This window comes from Xenia sp. Carnegie-2017, unplaced genomic scaffold (assembly GCF_021976095.1).
Source record: "Xenia sp. Carnegie-2017 unplaced genomic scaffold, XeniaSp_v1 HiC_scaffold_21, whole genome shotgun sequence".
Taxonomy (NCBI): Eukaryota; Metazoa; Cnidaria; class Anthozoa; order Malacalcyonacea; family Xeniidae; genus Xenia; species Xenia sp. Carnegie-2017.
The window spans coordinates 999094-1021075 of NW_025813484.1; the positions used below are offsets into that span (position 1 = coordinate 999094).

Sequence of the window (21982 nt, forward strand, 5' to 3'; positions counted from 1 at the left end):
ACGTGCAATATATCATTGAAATATCTGCTGCTACTAAAGTTGGCTATGGTCCTCGAGCCAAGATTACTCAAAGAACGAGAGAATCAGGTAGAAGAAGCAAGTATAACATAAATGAGCGAAAAGTTAACAGTTTTACAGGAAACACATATGAAGTGAATAAATTTTAATAGTGTTTCTAAGTTAATTGAGATAGCGATGACAAGACTACCTACAGATCGAGTTGATTCTATTTAGTTTACTTTTTTGTACAAACATATTTTATTTATGATAAGAGAACGATCAAAATTAAAAAATCATTCACTTAAACATTTTAATTTAATAATCTTAAAACTTTGTTCTCATTCATCGCAAAACGTCAGTGATAGAGCTTTTATGACGTCGGCGAACGCTTACGATTAATGAGAACGCATTAAAATTTGTGTCGCCGATTTTTTATGACGGTCGCTGAACATCGGCGCTGCCATTGCAAGAAACAAAACAGTTTGTTTCTTGCATTCATCGCCGATCATTGCCGAGTGGTACTTGCTTAAAACATCTTTTTGAACGAGAATCTGTTGAGTCCTGCAACTTCGGCGACAACTTATATTATAAACAATTGAAGCTGTACAGAAATTATCAACTTAAGATGAAAGGAGCCATGAATATCGAAGAGCGTTTGCTAATATATCCTCGCCAATTTATAAGAATCTTTCGTGCACTTGCCATCACTGACCATCGGTGATAAACGTTGACAATTCAAGCGACGCTTTGCGATAAATGAGAATGGATTTTAAAGATAAGGATAAAGTTGAAAGTGTTTGAAAGAAGACTCTTCACTATCCTTAAAAACCAGCCCTTTGTACACTGATTTGTTTATCTCGGTGCATTTCCTTGCTTATTAATCGTTAAATAAACCAAATTTCATTTTTTTCAATGTTTTAAATCTAACAATTTTTATAACTTTAGTTCCCAATGGTCCTCCAATAAAGTTTCAAATAATGCGCGTTGGTACGACGAGTATCACATCTTCATGGCTTCCTCCAGATCCTACATTACGCAATGGAAGAATCATCAACTACAAACTCTGCATTAAGATTGGCAATACTTCTCAAGGACCCTGTTTACTTCAAGTTACGACAGGCAACATCACAGCTTACACTTTGTCGAACTTAAACTCTTACACCAAATACCATCTTAGAATTACAGCTGCAACAAAGATTGGATATGGCCCAGCAGCAGTTGCAAATACTAAGACTTTAGAGGCAGGTGAGAAAAGAATGAATCCAAAGTCCTTCTACAGTATAAGAATGTTGCATGATATAAAAAAAGCTTACTAATTGTAAAAGAGCTCATGTTGGCTTATGCTTTTTTTACAGCTTACATTTTCAACTGTCTTACAAATTTCTTGCGTTCTTTTGCAATGGCATTTTTTTGCCTTTTATTCCTTCAGAACCGTCTGGTGCACCTCGAAATTTAAAGGTCATTTCGTACACGAAAAATTTTATGAAAGCAACATGGTCGTCACCTGACAGCACCCTGCTCAATGGTATTTTAACCAAATACTCAGTGTGTATTCGACCACAGTCTTTGAAATCATGCACACCTAAAGTAATTGTTCCATTCACGAAAACATCATATACATTTACTGGTTTAAAACCTTACGTGCAATATACCATTGAAATATCTGCTGCTACTAAAGTTGGCTATGGTCCTCGAGCCAACATTACTCAAAGAACGAGAGAATCAGGTAGGAGGAGGATGTATAATATTTATGAACATGAAACATTCATGGTTGAATAAATTTTGATAATGTTCTTAAAATTTATGAATTTTGATAGAATTAGTTATTTAACTGTATGTGTGACATCATTATCAACAAACTTATTAAATGTATTTAGTTTACTATTTTCTTATTTGATATATAATGAACTCATTTCAAATAAAAAAGTCATCAAATTTAAAAAATGTTTACTAATAACTTCTCAATACAGTAATGTTAAGTATTTTTTAATGGATGATAAAATACTAGAATAAAGTAGGAAGTCTTTAAAATTAGGGAGACTTTCTTTTATATTTCCAATGAAATGTTCATACAACCAACAAACACACAGTGACTAAAATACATCTGTGTTCTTATAAATTACTTTTTAAGTGATTCAAATTAAGAATATTTTTAATGCTTCAAATCTAAAAGTTTATTTAATTTTAGTTCCTAATGGTCCTCCTACGATGTTTCAAATATCTGCAGTGGATGCAACAAATATCACTGCTTCCTGGCTTCCTCCAGATCCAACATTACGCAATGGAAGAATCATCAATTACAAACTCTGCATTAAGATTGGCAGTACTTCTCAAGGACCATGTTTACTTCAAGTTACTACAGGCAATATCACAGTGTACACTTTTTTGAACTTAAAACCTTACACCAAGTATCATCTCAGAATTTCAGCTGCAACAAAGATTGGATATGGACCAGCAGCAGTTATAACTACTAAGACATTAGAGGCAGGTGAGAAAAGACTAAACCTGAAGAGTGTCTACAGTTTACGCAGGTTTCATAATATAAAGATGTTACAAAATTGTAACTGCATTAGTTGAAGGGTACTTTCATTTTTAGAGTTTACATTTTCAATCGTCTTACAAATTTCTTGCATTCTTTTGTAATGACAACATTATTTTCCTATTAATTCCTTCAGAACCATCGGGTGCACCTCGCAATTTAAATGTCGTTTCGTACACTAAAAACATTATTAAAGTAACATGGTCGTCACCTGACAGCTCCCTGCTAAATGGTATTTTAAGCAGTTATTCAGTTTGCCTTCGACGACAGTCTTTGAAATCATGCACACCTAAAGTAATTGTTCCATTCACAAAAACATCATATACATTTACTGGTTTGAAACCTTACGTGCAATATACCATTGAAATATCTGCTGGTACTAAGGCTGGCTTTGGTCCTCGAGCTAAGATTACTCAAAGAACGAGAGAATCAGGTAGGAAGAGGAAGTATATTATTAATGAACAAAAGTTTTACATTTTAAGTGATTCAAATAAAGAATATAAGTGCTCGAAATCTAACAATTTATTTGATTTTAGTTCCGAATGGTCCACCCACGAAGCTTCAAATATCTCGAGTGGATGTAACGAATATCACATCTTCCTGGCTTCCTCCAGATCCTGCATTACGCAATGGAAGAATTATCAATTACAAACTCTGCATTAAGATTGGCAATACTTCTCAAGGACCATGTTTACTTCAAATTACTACAGACAATATCACAGTTTACACTTTTTCAAACTTAAAGCCTTACACCAAGTATCATCTTAGAATTTCAGCTGCAACAAAGATTGGATATGGCCCAGCAGCAGTTATAACTACTAAGACATTAGAGGCAGGTGAGAAAAGACTGAATCTAAAGTGTGTCTACAGTATATGCATGTTTCGTGATAAAAAGAAGCTCACAAATTCTCAAAATGCGTTGGTTGGTGATTAATTGAAACCAGTTATTTCTACAACTTACATTTTTTGCTGTCTTACAAATTTTTTCACATTTTTTTGCCTTTTCAGAACCATCGGGTGCACCTCGCAATCTAAATGTCGTTTCGTACACCAAAAATTTTATCAAGACAACATGGTCGTCACCTGACCGCTCCCTGCTGAATGGTATTTTAACCAAATATTCAGTGTGTATTCGACGACAGTCTTTGACATTATGCACAACTAAAGTAATTGTTCCATTCACGAAAACATCATATACATTTACTGGTTTAAAACCTTACGTGCAATATACCATTGAAATATCTGCTGCGACTAAAGCAGGCTACGGTCCTCAAACCAAGATTACTCAAAGAACGAGAGAATCAGGTAATAGTGGTAAATTTCGTAAAATAGGTCAATATGAAAGCATTAACTGTTTTACTATTCATTGGCAATCATGAACTACAAGAAAGCAATATACAAATAATTCATCTGTGATTAAATACTTTAAAAACTCTTTACGTGATGTAATAACGAACTTCTTAAGCTAGATCAGTTATATCAAAGTTGTAACGCTAGTGTTGTAAATATTTCAAAATGAGCTTTTAAAACTATGTAACACGTAAATTTTTAATTCCTTGTTATTTAAATCGAATTGTTCACCCTTTCTGATTCGCCTTTGATTCAGTTGATATTCGATTTATTTATGGAAGTTTTGCAAAAAAAATATTAGTAGAATAATTTTAATGTTTTAAATCGAACAATTTATTTACTTTTAGTTCCTGATGGTCCACCCATAAAGTTTCAAATATCTCGAGTGGATGCGACGAATATCACTGCTTCCTGGCTTCCTCCAGATCCTAAATTACGCAATGGAAGAATCATTAATTACAAACTCTGCATTAAGATTGCCAGTACTTCTCAAAGACCATGTTTACTTCAAATTACTACAGGCAACATCACAGTTTACACTTTTTCGAATCTAAAGCCTTACACCAAGTATCATCTTAGAATTTCAGCAGCAACAAAGATTGGATATGGTCCAGCAGCAGTTTTAGCAACTAGGACATTGGAGGCAGGTGAGAAAACACCGAAACTGAAGTCTGTTTAGCGTGTTTCGTACATGATAAAAAAAGGATACAAATTGTTAGAGTATTTTTTGCATTTCGTTGTGATGACAACATTTTTTACATTTTTGTGCACTCAGAACCATCGGGTGCACCTCGCAATTTACGTGTCTCTTCGTACACTAAAAATCTTATCAACGCAACATGGTCGTCACCAAACAGTTCTCTTCTTAATGGTATTTTAACGAAATATTCGGCTTGCATACGACGGCAGTTTTTGTCAACATGCACACCTAAAGTAACTGTTCCATTTACAAAAACATCATATACATTTACTGGTTTAAAACCTTACGTGCAATATACCATTGAAATATCCGCTGCTACTAAAGCTGGCTACGGTCCTCCTGCAAAGATTACTCAAAGAATGAAAGAATCAGGTTGGAGAGGATTTTAGTTGTATTTGTTAATATTCATGCTCCTCGAAAATTTTTACAGGTTTTAACAATAAAAGATAACATGCTATTGAAATGGATTAATATATATTGAATTGCAGAAAAAACGGAAATGGTCAAAAAGTTTTGTATCATTTAAGAAAATAACTATGATGTTCTAAGAACTCGATATTTATTTTCATATCAAATTTATTAATGATAAATCTAACAAAAACTGATCAAAATGTTTACAATGAAGATTTTTCGAAGCGTACCAAAAGAAGACCAACTTTTTTGTTTGAGTTAACATTTATTCTCATGAAAAAGTCAAATCATTGTTATATACAATACAAAAACAAAGCTGATCATCAAATTTTGATGTGACATATGTAGTCTAACTCAGATACTAGCATTGATTCAATCGTGCATGTTGTACTTTTATATATGTGAATACACAATCTAATACAAGCAATCAATTAAGGAAGATGGCATGTAACTTTGACCTGTACTTGAAAAACTCTGAATATTTTTCTTATTTCTAAAAAAATAAATTTCTGCTATTCAAATTTCTTGAATTATTTTTTTTATTCTACTAGTACCTAGTGGTCCTCCGCGACTTATAATGGTAAAAGATGTTACTTCCAAAAGCTTGAAATTAGCCTGGTCACCACCTGAAGAGCATCGTCGAAATGGAATCATTACCAAGTATGGTGTGTGCTATATAGAGACAAACTCTGGCCAAATTTGTAGCATCGTGAATTATATTACTGATGGAAAATCATTAAGGAAAATCATCAAAGGGTTGAAACCATATACGGAATACTTATTGGCAGTTATGGCGAGTACAATTGTAGGCTGGGGACCGAAAGCAGTTATCTCACGAAAAACTCTTTCTTCTCGTGAGTTAAAAGTTAAAACAGTATATAAATTTTTTGAAAAGAATGTTGGCTTGATTTGTCATTCACTTAATTTCTCAGCTCCTTCTGGACCACCACGTGCTCTTTATGCTATCAGAATCGGTCCACATATTCTACAAATATTCTGGAAACCTCCAAATGCTACAATGCAAAATGGTCATATCACCGGCTATAGACTTTGCGTACAGGAAAAATATTTGAATGCGCCGTGTCGCAATTACATTACCGTGCCTAAAACTCAATTGTTTCATACTGAAGACAATTTGAAGCCTTATACATTGTATAATATTCACGTCGAAGCAAGAAATGCTCAAGGTTATGGTCCTGCTAATCACATTGGTTTTCGCACCGGAGAAGCAGGTATCTGATTTTACGAAATATGTACTTGATATGTTCATTTTGATAATCAGTTTAAACTGTCCTTCGTTTATATAGCACCATCTGCTCCACCTAAAAATGCAGTCTTACGAACTTTAAGTTCAAGATCAATTGAAATAAATTGGACAGCTCCCGATGTTAAGGATCAAAATGGCATTCTTGTGCTTTATGAAGTTATCGCTTATGAAGAAATGTTTCATTCCAAAGTTAGGAAGGTCACAAACTCTTCCTTGTCTCCAAATATCACTGTATGGAAGAACAATAGCTTGAATCCATTCACCAATTACATATTTCATATTAAAGCTGGAACAATTGCAGGAGTTGGACCGCCTGCTGTTCTTCACAAACATGGCAATGGTAAAATGTTTATTATTTCTATTTGCATTATAGCGAAATGTGTGCAGTAACAACCTACCAATGTACAACTGAACTGTAAGCTTATTTTTTATTTAAGAACGGAACAAAATACCAGATATAACGGAGGAAAGTAAGTTGTTAAATTTTTGATAAATTTATTTAAACTATCAGTAATGATCAAGATACTTTTTATTCATTTATAAATACATTACAAAAAACAAAAACGAATAATTTGTTTTTGTTTTATTGTCAGGTGTAATAACGTTCTCTGGGATAGCAGGAGTGTCTATCTTTGTAGTGGTACTGATTGTCATTGTCATTATTTGTGTTTCATGGAAGAAAGGAATTCTACCTTATGATAGGTGTGACAAATTAATTATGTACAAAACTCTTTCGTACAAAAAATAGAATTTTGCTTCAGACCTCTCAAACCTTTTATTACGTTTTGTGTCAAAGTCCTAATAAATGCGTACTTTGTTATGTTTAAGAATAATATAGGCGAAAAATAAGTAATACAGGATTATTAAAAGAGAATTTTTGTTACTGCAGTTTTACTTTTACGTTACTTTCCTTTACAATTTTCACAAATTACTGATATCAAACTGTTATTCAAATGTTGTCTTGCGTTCATCAGACAAACTCAAAACAAACTTATATTTGAGAACTCTCTTTTCCTCTAATTTGAATAAAATTATTCAGTGGGCTTTGACTAATAAACAAATTATTGAAAGGTATTGCTTATTAATCCGACACCAAATCTTTTCTGGTTCTTTCTTTGGTGTATTTTTTGTCTTATTTGTCATTCAATCAGGAACTACAGTATATTATAGAAGTGGATCGCCAGCTAATTTTATCAATTTTTTTCTACAGAAAAAAGCAACTCGAAGCAAAAGAAAGACAGGACAGGCTAACAAGTTATTGGAACAAAAAAGATAAAGATAGATATAGCGAGTGCGTGTTTAAATCTCAATGTAATTTTATAAATGGCATTATTTCCTTCCTCCCCCTTCCCTTTTTAGTGCATGCTCATACAGATATTGATTATATTAAGTGCATGCATAATCTGCAGTTTATCAGAACCTCTTGTTGATCGAGGGTTCTTTGCTTTTGTTTTTGTTTTGTTTTGTTCTAGTTTTCAAATTTAAAAAATTGTTTTTCAAAGTAAAACGAGGAAGCAAAGTTTTAATGTTTTCTTTATCACCGTTGTTTAGTCAAACTGTACAATCCTGCACGAGACGGTAGCCTTTGGCAAAAAATAAATACGTTCTTTGCCGTTTAAGATGAAAAATCTTTTCCTTCGGTCTTAAAAACATCCTACAGCATATAGAGAATATCTCACTAATTTGGAAATATGCCTAAACACAATCACCACCACTGTTTTTATTGGGTTTGTTCATCTTTTCTAATGTTTTATACAGATATACAGATGTTGTTTCTTCGAAAATTCATGATGCAGACTCTGAGTACGATAATGTTTCATCAGGAGAGAGAGGTACTCTACGTAAAATTTGAATATCTTCCTTTAAAGTAAACAAGCATTCTTCTCTCATATACTGGACCAATAATACCAATGTTTCTTTTTTAAAATAAAACATCTTGTATCAAATGACAAAGTTCTTCTCCACCACGAAGATGATCGTTCAGTTATGATGTAATGTAGCCAGTTTTCTCGTAAAATAATTGCATGAATTGACCTCAAATTATCGTCATTGCATGAATAGAAATGTTGATTACTTTTTTGTGAGCATCGTTTGCACAAGAATTCTGTTCCAAAATACATAAAAATAATCTGTAGATGCTGAATGTACTTTTGATTTCCTTTATACAGCTCAAAACCTGTATGACGCAACATTTGTAACAACTAAGTATGACATGGGCAATATTACTGCAGAAAACCTGTATGGAACAGAGAATGTGACAACTGAAAACGTATATGACAGCAGTTTAGCAGCTTTTACTACAGCCATTGGTGCCTCTAGTCAAGATATTTATAGACAGCCAGATAATGCACTGGCAATAGACATATATGATTCAGAAGTGGAAATTTATGAACTTGCACAAGCTTCTATGTCTCCGAAGCCAAGCACACTCAGCATTGCTTCAGCAAATATATCATTGAATGAACAAAGTACTATAGCAACTGTTGTTCCAGCCATTGAAGCTTCTAGTCAAGATAATTATAAAATGTCGGATAATGCTACAGCAATAGACATATATGATTCAAAGATGGAAATTCATGGACTTGTGCAAGATTCTATAAAACATTCCCACACCAAAAATAGTCAACGAAAGTCCTGGAATTTAAGGAGACTCGTAAAATTTTTCACAACGAAATCAGTACGTAAAGAAAGTAGTTTAGTAGCTGTTTTTAAGTCAATTGAAGCTTCTAATCAAGATATTTATAGAATGTCAGATAATGTTACATCAATAAACATTTATGATTCAAAGATGGAAGTTAATGAACTTGCACAAGATTCTATTAAACATTCTTACACCAAAAATAGTCATCAAAAGCACCAGAAGCCAAGGAAACTGAAGAAATCTTTATCAACCAAATCATTGCCTAAACCAAATAGTTTAGCAACTGTTGTTCAAACCAATGGACGTTCTAGTCAAGATATTTATAGAATGTCAGAGAATGCTATATCAATAGACATATATGATTCAAAGATGGAAGTTAATAAACTTCCACATGATTCTATAAAACATTCCCGCAACAAAAAAAGTCATCGAAAGTTCTGGAAACCAAGGATACTGAAGAAATATTCTTCAACTATATCATTACCTGAACCAAGTAGTTTAACATCTGTTGTTCCAACCATTGAAGCTTGTAGTCAAGATATCTATAGAATGTCAAGTAGTGCTACATCCATAGACATATATGATTCAAAGATGGAAGTTAATGAACTTGCACAAGATTCTATCAAACATTCCCACCCCAAGAATAGTCGTCGAAAGCACCGTAAACCAAGGACACTGAAGAAATCTTTATCAACCAAATCATTACCTAAACCAAATAGTTTAGCAGCTGTTGTTCCAACCACCGGAGGTTCTAGTCAAAATATCTATAGAATGTCGGGTAACGCTACATCGATAGACTTGTATGATTCAAAGATGGAAATTATTAATGAACTTGCACAGGATTCTATCAAACATTCCCGCACCAAAATTAGTCATCGAAAGTCCTGGAAGTTAAAGAAACTCATGAGATTTTTTACAACGAAATCAGTACCTAAACAAAGTAGTTTAGTAGCTGTTGTTGCATCCATTGGAGCTTCTAGTAAAGAAAATCATAGATTGTCAGATAATGCTACTTCAATAGACATATATGATTCAAAATTGGAAATTTATAAACTTGCACAAAATTCTATCAAGCATTCCCATACTAAAAATAGTCATCAAAAGCACCGTAACCCAATGACACTTAAGAAATCTTCAACTTTATCATTGTCTGAACGAAGTAGTTTAGCAACTATTTTTCCAACCATTGGAGGTTCTAGTCAAGATATCAATAGAATGTCAGATAATTCCTCATTGATAGACATATATGATTCAAAGATGGAAGTTAATGAACTTGCACAAGATTCTATCAAACATTCCCACACCAAAAATAGTCATCGAAAGCACCAGAAGCCAAGGAAACTGAAGAAATCTTTAACAACCAAATCATTACCTAAACAAACTAGTTTAGCAGCTGTTCTTCCAGCTATTGGTGCTTGTAGTGAAGATATTTGCGCAATGTCAGATAATCCTACAACAGTAGACATATATGATTCAAACATGGAAATTTATGAACTTGCAGAAGATTCCATCAAACATTCCCACACCAAGAATAGTCATCGAAATCACCGGAAGACAAGGAAACGAAAGAATTCTTTAACAACCAAATCATTACCTAAACCAACTAGTTTAGCAGTTGTTGTTCCAGCCATTGGTGCCTCTAGTCAAGATATCTATAGAATGTCAGATAATCCTACAGCAGTAGACATATATGATTCAAACATAGAAACTTATGAACTTGCAGAAGATTCCATCAAACATTCCCACTCCAAAAATAGTCATCGAAAGCACCAGAAGCCAAGGAAACTAAAGAATTCTTTAACAACCAAATCATTACCTAAACCAACTAGTTTAGCAGCTGTTGTTCCAGCTATTGGTGCCTCTAGTGAAGATATTTATAGAATTTCAGATAATGCTACAGCAGTAGATGTATATAATTCAAACATGGAAATTCATGGACTTGCACAAAATTCTATCAGTTATTCCCACACCAAAAATAGTCATCGAAAGCACCGTAAGCCAAGGACACTGAAGAAATCTTCTTCAACTGTATCATTACCTAATCCAAGTAGTTTAGCAGCTGTTATTCCAGCCATTGAAGCTTCTAGTCATATCAATAGAATGTCAGATAATGCTTCATTGATAGACATATATGATTCAAAGATGGAAGTTAATGAACTTGCACAAGATTCTATCAAACATTCCCACACCAAAAATAGTCATCGAAAGCACCAGAAGCCAAGGAAACTGAAGAAATCTTTAACAACCAAATCATTACCTAAACAAACTAGTTTAGCAGCTGTTCTTCCAGCTATTGGTGCTTGTAGTGAAGATATTTGCGCAATGTCAGATAATCCTACAACAGTAGACATATATGATTCAAACATGGAAATTTATGAACTTGCAGAAGATTCCATCAAACATTCCCACACCAAGAATAGTCATCGAAATCACCGGAAGACAAGGAAACGAAAGAATTCTTTAACAACCAATTCATTACCTAAACCAACTAGTTTAGCAGTTGTTGTTCCAGCCATTGGTGCCTCTAGTCAAGATATCTATAGAATGTCAGATAATCCTACAGCAGTAGACATATATGATTCAAACATAGAAACTTATGAACTTGCAGAAGATTCCATCAAACATTCCCACTCCAAAAATAGTCATCGAAAGCACAAGAAGCCAAGGAAACTAAAGAATTCTTTAACAACCAAATTATTACCTAAACCAACTAGTTTAGCAGCTGTTGCTCCAGCTATTGGTGCCTCTAGTGAAGATATTTATAGAATGTCAGATAATGCTACAGCAGTAGATGTATATAATTCAAACATGGAAATTCATGGACTTGCACAAAATTCTATCAGTTATTCCCACACCAAAAATAGTCATCGAAAGCACCGTAAGCCAAGGACACTGAAGAAATCTTCTTCAACTGTATCATTACCTAATCCAAGTAGTTTAGCAGCTGTTATTCCAGCCATTGAAGCTTCTAGTCAAGATATTTATAGAATGTCAGATAATGCTTCATTGATAGACATATATGATTCAAAGATGGAAGTTAATGAACTTGCACAAGATTCTATCAAACATTCCCACACCACAAATAGTCATCGAAAGCACCAGAAGCCAAGGAAACTGAAGAAATCTTCTTCAACTGTATCATTACCTGAACCAAAGATTGAAGTTAATAAACTTGCACAAGATTCTATCAAACATTCCCACACTAAGAATAGTCATCGAAAGCATCATGAGCCAAAGACACTGAAGAAATCTTCTTCAATTATATCATTACCTGAACCAAGTAGTTTAGCAACTGTTGTTCCAGCCATTGAAACTTCTAGTCAAGATATCTATAGAATGTCAGGTAGTGCTACATCCATAAACATATATGATTCAAAGACGGAAGTTAATGAACCTACGCAAGATTCTATCAAACATTCCCACACTAAGAATAGTCATCGACAGCACCGTAAGCCAAGGACACTGAAGAAATCTTCTTCAACTGTATCATTAACTAAAGCAAGTAGTTTAGCGACTGTTGTTCCAGCCATTAAAACTTCTAGTCAAGATAATTATAGAATGTCAGTTAGTGCTACATCAATAGACAAATATGATTCCATGATGGAAATTAATGATGTTGGGCAAGATTCTATCAAATGCTCCCACAACAAAACTAGTCAACGAAAGTCCTGGAAGTTAAAAAAACTCATGAGATTTTTTACAACGAAATCAGTACCTAAACAAAGTAGTTTAGTAGCTGTTGTTGCATCCATTGGAGCTTCTAGTAAAGAAAATCATAGATTGTCAGATAATGCTACTTCAATAGACATATATGATTCAAAATTGGAAATTTATAAACATGCACAAGATTCTATCAAGCATTCCCGTACTAAAAATAGTAATCAAAAGCACCGTAACCCAATGACACTTAAGAAATCTTCAACTTTATCATTGTCTGAACGAAGTAGTTTAGCAACAATTTTTCCAACCATTGGAGGTTCTAGTCAAGATATCAACAGAATGTCAGATATTGCTTCATTGATAGACATATATGATTCAAAGATGGAAGTTAATGAACTTGCACAACACTCTATCAAACATTCCCACACCAATAATAGTCATCGAAAGCACCAGAAGCCAAGGAAACTGAAGAAATCTTCTTCTACTGTATCATTACCTGAACCAAAGATTGAAGTTAATAAACTTGCACAAGATTCTATCAAACATTCCCACACCAAGAATAGTCATCGAAAGCATCATGAGCCAAAGACACTGAAGAAATCTTCTTCAATTATATCATTACCTGAACCAAGTAGTTTAGCAACTGTTGTTTCAGCCATTGAAACTTCTAGTCAAGATATCTATAGAATGTCAGGTAGTGCTACATCCATAGACATATATGATTCAAAGATGGAAGTTAATGAACCTACGCAAGATTCTATCAAACATTCCCACACTAAGAATAGTCATCGACAGCACCGTAAGCCAAGGACACTGAAGAAATCTTCTTCAACTGTATCATTAACTAAAGCAAGTAGTTTAGCGACTGTTGTTCCAGCCATTAAAACTTCTAGTCAAGATAATTATAGAATGTCAGTTAGTGCTACATCAATAGACAAATATGATTCCATGATGGAAATTAATGATGTTGGGCAAGATTCTATCAAATGCTCCCACAACAAAACTAGTCAACGAAAGTCCTGGAAGTTAAAAAAACTCATGAGATTTTTTACAACGAAATCAGTACCTAAACAAAGTAGTTTAGTAGCTGTTGTTGCATCCATTGGAGCTTCTAGTAAAGAAAATCATAGATTGTCAGATAATGCTACTTCAATAGACATATATGATTCAAAATTGGAAATTTATAAACTTGCACAAAATTCTATCAAGCATTCCCATACTAAAAATAGTCATCAAAAGCACCGTAACCCAATGACACTTAAGAAATCTTCAACTTTATCATTGTCTGAACGAAGTAGTTTAGCAACCATTTTTCCAACCATTGGAGGTTCTAGTCAAGATATCAATAGAATGTCAGATAATGCTTCATTGATAGACATATATGATTCAAAGATGGAAGTTAATGAACTTGCACAAGATTCCATCAAACATTCCCACTCCAAAAATAGTCATCGAAAGCACCAGAAGCCAAGGAAGCTGAAGAAATCTTTAACAACCAAATCATTACCTAAACAAACTAGTTTAGCAGCTATTGTTCCAGCTATTGGTGCTTGTAGTGAAGATATTTGTGCAATGTCAGATAATCCTACAACAGTAGACATATATGATTCAAACATGGAAATTTATGAACTTGCAGAAGATTCCATCAAACATTCTCACTCCAAAAATAGTCATCGAAAGCACCAGAAGCCAAGGGAACTAAAGAACTCTTTAACAACCAAATCATTACCTAAACCAACTAGTTTAGCAGCTGTTGTTCCAGCTATTGGTGCCTCTAGTGAAGATATTTATAGAATGTCAGATAATGCTACAGCAGTAGATGTATATAATTCAAACATGGAAATTCATGGACTTGCACAAAATTCTATCAGTTATTCCCACACCAAAAATAGTCATCGAAAGCACCGTAAGCCAAGGACACTGAAGAAATCTTCTTCAACTGTATCATCACCTACTCCAAGTAGTTTAGCAGCTGTTATTCCAGCCATTGAAGCTTCTAGTCAAGATATTTATAGAATGTCAGATAATGCTTCATTGATAGACATATATGATTCAAAGATGGAAGTTAATGAACTTGCACAAGATTCTATCAAACATTCCCACACCAAAAATAGTCATCGAAAGCACCAGAAGCCAAGGAAGCTGAAGAAATCTTTAACAACCAAATCATTACCTAAACAAACTAGTTTAGCAGCTATTGTTCCAGCTATTGGTGCTTATAGTGAAGATATTTGTGCAATGTCAGATAATCCTACAACAGTAGACATATATGATTCAAACATGGAAATTTATGAACTTGCAGAAGATTCTATCAAACATTCCCACACCAAAAATAGTCATCGGAATCACCGGAAGACAAGGAAACGAAAGAATTCTTTAACAACCAAACCATTACCTAAACCAACTAGTTTAGCAGTCGTTATTCCAACCATTGGTGCCTCTAGTCAAGATGTCTATAGAATGTCAGATAATCCTACAACAGTAGACATATATGATTCAAACATAGAAATTTATGAACTTGCAGAAGATTCCATCAAACATTCCTACTCCAAAAATAGTCATCGAAAGCACCAGAAGCCAAGGAAACTAAAGAACTCTTTAACAACCAAATCATTACCTAAACCAACTAGTTTAGCAGCTGTTGTTCCAGCTATTGGTGCCTCTAGTGAAGATATTTATAGAATACCAGATAATGCTACAGCAGTAGATGTATATGATTCAAACATGGAAATTCATGGACTTGCCCAAGATTCTATCAGTTATTCCCACACCAAAAATAGTCATCGAAAGCACCGTAAGCCAAGGACACTGAAGAAATCTTCTTCAACTGTATCATTACCTAATCCAAGTAGTTTAGCAGCTGTTATTCCAGCCATTGAAGCTTCTAGTCAAGATATTTATAGAATGTCAGATAACGCTACATCGATAGACATATATGATTCAAAGATGGAAGTTAATGAACCTACGCAAGATTCTATCAAACATTTCCACATCAAAAATAATCACTCGGAGTCAAAGACAGTAAAGAAATCTTCGACAAACATGTCATTAACTGAATCAAGTAGTTCAGCAATTGTTGCTCCAACCATTAAAGCTTCTAGTCACGATATTTATAAAATGTCAGATAATGTTGCAGCAATAGGCTTATATGAATCAGAAATTGAAATTTATGAACTTGCACAAGCTTGTAAAAAGCATTCACACGGCAAAAATAGTCATCGAAAGCACAGGAAGCGAAAGGAACTAAACAAATCTCCCATAACCATTTCATTACCTAAACGAAGAAAGTTAGCAACTGCTTTTCCAGCTATTAAAGCTTCCGATCTTTATGGATTGTCAGTTAATGCTACAACATTGGACACATATGACTCAGAGATGGATATTTATGAACTTGCACAAGGATGCGTAAGTCATTGCCAGTGCAGAGGAGAGATGGAAATTTATGAACTTGCACAAGTATGTAAAAAACGTTGCCACTGCAAAAAAAATCACAAAAAATCCCGGAAGCCAAGATCACGCAACAAATCTTCCAAAGCGAAAGCATTACCTAAACGAAAGAGAAAAGTCTATGAATTTTAATATAAATAATAGAAAAGGAATTTCTAGAGTTAAAACTATAGATCCTTAAACAGAGAAATTCAACGTCAAAATCATCTGTATCAACTGTAACGAAACGTACAGCTTCATCAAATCCAGTAAGTTTACATGATTTGGTATCGAAACTCTTTACGTATCTTGTGTTTATGATTTTGTAGACGTTAATGATTTCAAAATCTTCGTGGTAAACTTGCCAACTGTATTAACACCAATGTATTGTAGTATAAACTTGAACGTCAACGTTGCCATCCTTTCTGAAACCGGAATTGTTACTGTTCTTGAGTTTATAGAAGCTCCATGATGTTATTTTAAAAAATGAAAAGGGGATATGAATTAAACACTGTTGCACATATTGTCACGTTAGGTTTTACCACACAAGCTCTAGTTTCTAATTAACTGAAAAAACTCGAATATAAATACATCATAGTGTGCTAAAAATGACCTTTATCATTAGTATTGGAGTTAGCATTCCAGTTTAAATTAGAAAGTTCATTGGTTAACTTTGATGGCAGTTACGAATGTGAATGTTTACCCTCTTATGTTGGAGGTGGAGAACTTTTATTAAAGGTAAAGACTTTAAAGTTTCAACTAACATTTAAGTTCATACGATAAAGTTTAACATTGCTTTAACATGTTCTCAATGTGTTTTCTGCGAAACATTAAACAAAAAAACATTGCAATTTCTAAGAATTAAATGATGTGAGCAATAATAATTATGGACTAATTACTAATTGGCTATTTTCAACTGCTTATTTAAGTCATTGTTACTTCATTATTATTACTTTAATAGCGTGACATTACGTAAAATGATGTAAGCAATCGTAATTATTTACTAGTTAACGATTTTGACATGCTTAACCAATTCATGATTACTTTAATTCCGTCACCATACGTATAATAAAAAATAAACGTTTACTGAAAATGCGAATGTGTTTGTCCTCCTGGTTATCAGTTTTTTTACTCGAAAAAATGTACCGATGTAGGACTGTTACATACTCGTTTACTAAGACGGAATGTACTTCCAGTAACCGCCGAAGGTACTGTTCTCGTACTCGTCTCAAAAAACAGTTATACTGGCAGAAAGGTAAATAAAGTTGATAAAGATCAGATCACTTTACATATGTAGAACAAAGATGAGAAAATTTGTACTTCTTTACAGTGAAAATAAAAGTCTTACACACAACTATAGAGTCGCTTGCCACAACAGCAATAATGGCGAACACTGGAAAGACCAAAACGCAAATGACGACAAGATCTTTGGAGAACTCTCAATTTAAGGTGGAGAAAATAAACTTCTTATTGATTTGCTTTAAAAATTCTTCAACTAGCATTTAAATATATACAACAACATTGCTTTAACATGTTATCAATGTGTAATCACAGAAACGCTAACCAAGAAAAACATTTTGGCACCCAGAAAAGAGAAGAAAGGGCCTTTTAAGGAGTTGATTTTAATACATTTCCATCGCCACGGTTTTATCCTGGCTCATGGCTTCCTTTTGTCACTGTCTTGATATACTAAGCAAACAGTTTTTCTTTATCTTTTTTTTTATTAAACTCTGCAAATCTGCAAGTTTGTCATGTGAGACTAAAATAAATTCATTTTGTCAACTTTCGGTTTTTACTTCAGTGATATGGATCTCCTTTTCATGGTCGATTAGATAATTGTGTCGTCACTAACACATTAAACAGTTTGATAGCGGTCCACTGTGTATAAACTGCATTACACTGTACTTAAATCAACAAGGCTTCCTGCGTAACGGACATATCCTATCATTTATCACGTTACAGACTGAACTTTTAAGTTTTGTTGAATGATGTTATTTTACATTGTTAGAATTTTTTTATTCTAAAATTTTTATCGAACATCAACAAACATTTTTCTCACTCAAATTTTCATAATTACATGATGCAACAATTAAATCATGAGGATTACTTCCTCACTGAGCTAATTCCCGATTGCTGATTGGTTGTTTTCATGGGTTGAGTAAGTCACACAATATGAAAATATGTTTGACAGATTTTTTATATCTTCTTATCGTAGCAACATTTTGGCACGAACAGAATTATGCTGAAGCGAAGGATTTTGGTAAGCATTTAATAATGAAATAATTTAATATCATTTTCTTAAATTGACCATTCACTTGAGAAATGATCATATCATTTTAACAGCTATATCGTATTTCGTTCATACAAACAATTTTTGGTAGCTTTGACATCATTTAAAAGAACAAGACGAACATGTTTCCTGTTTTCTTTTTTCTGGTAAAGTAATCCAAATGAAAGCATTCCCAAAGGATTGTTATGTAGTTACTCGATATTACAGACGGAAGTCAAACAATACAAATGATTGTACTAGTTGGTGTCTCAAAGATAATCGATGTATGGCTGTTATCCAGATTAAAAAACTCTGTATTTTCGCTTCCACTCATGATCATGACATACTTCCTTGCTTTGAAACTGTGAAATACTGGCAGAAAGGTAAATAAAACTTCACCTAACTAAAAACGTTAACTGGCAAAAACCGTACTTTTTCTTTCTTGTCTTCTACTTTATAGTGAAAGTAAACATTACAACTACATCGTTGCCTCCCACAACAAGACCTCTTGAAAACATGCATGCAATAAGTAAGTTTGTTAAATTATTTTATTTCACTTTGTTTACTTTTTACTTTGTTTACTATTTTTCTCTCCAAGTCATCAATAGCAATGCATTTTACGCTGCACTCAACCCCAACGCACACGCACGCCCACACACTTAAAGAAACGTTCTTGCATGTCTAAACAAGTTCATGCTAAAGCAAAGAAAATAGTAAAATGTCCAGCATAAAGTTGTCTGTAAATGGCAGTTCAAGGTTGTGTGATCTAATGGTTATTTGTCTATTAGTTTATTTCATTCTTGTAAACAACATTCTTTGACATTAGTCACTGTGGAGTGCCTGTCACGTGTGTTTGGTAATTTATGTATTAAGCGTACCGGATGGAACAGTTTCCGAAGAGATGTTACACTCTTAAAAGTATAATGGATAAGAAATACACAAAGAAGCCACAGGATTGTGCACAATGGTGTCTCCAAAATGACCGATGTAGGGCTGTTACATACTCGTTTACTAAGACGGAATGTACTTCCAGTAACCGCCGAAGGTACTGTTCTCGTACTCGTTGTCTCAAAAAACAGTTATACTGGCAGAAAGGTAAATAAAGTTGATAAAAATCAGATCACTTTACATATGAAAAACAAAGACGATGAGTGTGTACGTCTTTATAGTGAAAATAAAAGTATTACACACAACTATAGAGTCGGCTCGCACGACCACAATTATGGAAACAACAGAAAATCCCCTCAGTAAGTTAAAGAACTTTGTTATTACTGTTATTGTTTTCGTCACAAAAACGTATGTTATACTTTTTCTTACTATGTTTTGTTTATTTTTCTTAAGAGGTTGTGTGGCCCGAAGTTGGTCCCAAATGTTTTGACTACAGTTACTACGTTTCAAACCAGACCGAGAATCGTCAAAAGTGTTTGGAAATATGCCTCGAAGATAAAAGTTGTAAATTCTTCGTTTATGATGCATATAAAAAAAATTGTTTCCTTTGTAAAGGTGTTTACAAAGTGAAAAAGTCATGTGGTCAGCCATTTAAAATCACGGTCAAAGGTAGATCACGTTGAAATGATCATTTTTGAACTTTACGTGTGTCTTATGGTATACATTTGAGTTCATATTGATTAGAAACCACGATGACTTTAACCCCCTGCGGCCGTTGTTGACCCACGGCAACAATCAACAAACGAAATATGTACAAACTTTTTAAAAAGTCCGGCTCCTAGAGGGTTAACAACACATAACACGACGTCGAACGTGAAACGTACGTTTGCCAAAATGAATGTGTGACTCATAAACCACAACGCGCAACACTAACAACAACATACATAGGTCCATTTGCTTGTGAGGGCTGCAATCCACTACAGATGCGGCTGTGAGCGAGTTTTCATTGAGTAAACAATGTAAATTTATTTTATTTCAACTATGAAAATTTATTTCATTTAATCATTATTAATTTTAAGATGTAAATGAATGTGCTATTGGTACCCACAACTGCAGCAAGAATTCTGCTAACTGCATTAACAGAATTGGAAGCTTCAAATGCGAATGTAAAACTGGTTTTTATAAAAAATCAGGAACTTGCGTGAAAAGTAGGGGAATCAAGTTTGTTTTTTAACTTTCAATGAGTTGTTCTATATAATATGAGAACAATCAACAATGTATTTTTAGTTCCAGAAGTTGTCTGGATACCTTACCTGAATGGTTGCTTTAAGAATAAGACTTATTTTGCCCATTTGAAAGTAGAGAGCAAAGAGCAATGTCAATTCAAATGTCAAATCAAAGATAAATGTGCTGTGGCAGAATACATTAGTGAGAAAAAGCTGTGTAAACTTGCCACACATTATCATTATAAGTCAATATATGACTGTGGAAGGAGATCTGTCTTGTTTATAAAAGGTAATTTTAGGTCCTTGTTATCTGTACATGCATGTTCTACAAGAAATGTAACATTCTGACTTTAATGTACTCCCTGTATACCTTCAAGATTATTCATAAATGTACCATTGATTCATTAATGACAAAATTATCGTTTTTTCAGCTATTATTGAATGCGATAACATAAAGAAATTTTGTCCACCACATTCCTATTGTCAAAGTTACAGTAGAAATCGTATATGCCGATGCCGTACTGGTTACAAAGAAAACGGCAATGCTTGCTATGGTAAATATCTTTCTACATCTAATTCTTTACATTGACATAACAGTGTATGTTTTTCGACTGTCAGTGCTTGTCAAAGACAAAAACTCGTGTGATACGAGAGATTTTTACTTTTGTGTTGTTATGTTTATTAAGACGTTAATGAATGTGAAACATACCAAAATCTTTGTGGTGAGAATGCCAAGTGTCTTAACACTGATGGCAGTTACAAATGTGAATGTTTGCATGGTTATCAAGGAAATGGAGAACTTTGTATTAAAGGTAAAGAATTCAAAGTTTTACTTTTATAATACTACAACAAATATTTGAGTTGCAATAGAAGAAGTTTTGACATTGCTATAACATGTTATTGATGTGTATTTCGCAGAAACATCATCCTTGAAAAACATGTCGACACAAAACCAAGACAAGAAAGGAGCTCTACATGAGTTGATAAATCTTTTGAATTCATCTGCATTGCCCCGATTTTATCTTCATTCTTGGCTTCTTTTTGTAGCTGTCTTGATATTGTCGGCAAACAACTAATTTTTGATATTTTTTTCTATTAAACTTTGTAAATCTGCAAGTCTGTATTGTTAAAGTAAAGCAAATCCATTTTTGCAACTTTCATCGTTTTAGTTCAGTGACATGATGCTCTTTTTTCCTCAGCATATTGCAAGGAAAAATACTTTAGTTGACCGTGTGTTTTTTTCAACAAAATCATCATACACTTAAAAACAATCAAGATAACCATGATTGACATATCATGACATATATATTTATATAACAGAAACAATTATATTGCATAAGTTGATGGTGATTTTCCATTTCTATATATGGCCAGCACTTAGTTAAACTTGTGAGCTTTCTATGCAAAAGGTCTGGGAAAGAAGTTTATTTGTCTTTGACTAAAGTTCTTGCAGATAGCCAATACCAGAAAAGAAGAACAGAGGATACAACATGTAGAAATACAAATTGTAAGATTATATTATAAATGTAGTTAATGACATCTGAGCATGCTCCAACCAGTAGCTCAAACACGCAGATTTGAGTCATTGAGTCTGATCCATTGATT

At 33.7% G+C, this 21982-nt stretch overlaps 2 protein-coding genes across 2 annotated transcripts; both read left to right on the top strand.

Annotated features, from left to right (window-relative positions):
- The first annotated feature begins 45 nt into the window (after positions 1-45).
- Positions 46-17087, top strand: LOC124444462. Its single transcript, XM_046995084.1, has 17 exons — positions 46-100; positions 946-1245; positions 1430-1726; positions 2189-2488; positions 2676-2972; positions 3076-3375; positions 3548-3844; positions 4237-4536; positions 4665-4961; positions 5552-5854; positions 5933-6232; positions 6308-6607; positions 6705-6737; positions 6861-6969; positions 7478-7558; positions 8026-8099; positions 8436-17087. Exons 1-17 carry the CDS (start codon positions 46-48, stop codon positions 16145-16147), a joined length of 11355 nt encoding a protein of 3784 aa, XP_046851040.1. The 3' UTR covers positions 16148-17087.
- Positions 17088-18461: 1374 nt separating this feature from the next.
- On the top strand, positions 18462-21531 carry LOC124444463 (protein kinase C-binding protein NELL2-like). Its single transcript, XM_046995085.1, has 10 exons — positions 18462-18646; positions 18724-18792; positions 19137-19358; positions 19433-19510; positions 19605-19820; positions 20231-20359; positions 20439-20666; positions 20809-20931; positions 21064-21189; positions 21296-21531. Exons 1-10 carry the CDS (start codon positions 18550-18552, stop codon positions 21451-21453), a joined length of 1446 nt encoding a protein of 481 aa, XP_046851041.1. The 5' UTR covers positions 18462-18549; the 3' UTR covers positions 21454-21531.
- Positions 21532-21982: the final 451 nt, after the last annotated feature.

Coding starts and splice junctions, on each gene's coding strand:
- LOC124444463 (XM_046995085.1), top strand. CDS start 18,550: ATGGCTGTTATCCAGATTAAAAAACTCTGTATTTTCGCTTCCACTCAT. Junction 19,821..20,230: donor ATTTAAAATCACGGTCAAAG/GTAGATCACGTT, acceptor ATTAATTTTAAG/ATGTAAATGAATGTGCTATT. Junction 20,667..20,808: donor ATCTGTCTTGTTTATAAAAG/GTAATTTTAGGT, acceptor TCGTTTTTTCAG/CTATTATTGAATGCGATAAC.
- LOC124444462 (XM_046995084.1), top strand. CDS start 46: ATGGTCCTCGAGCCAAGATTACTCAAAGAACGAGAGAATCAGGTAGAA. Junction 4,962..5,551: donor TCAAAGAATGAAAGAATCAG/GTTGGAGAGGAT, acceptor TTATTCTACTAG/TACCTAGTGGTCCTCCGCGA. Junction 6,233..6,307: donor TTTTCGCACCGGAGAAGCAG/GTATCTGATTTT, acceptor TCGTTTATATAG/CACCATCTGCTCCACCTAAA.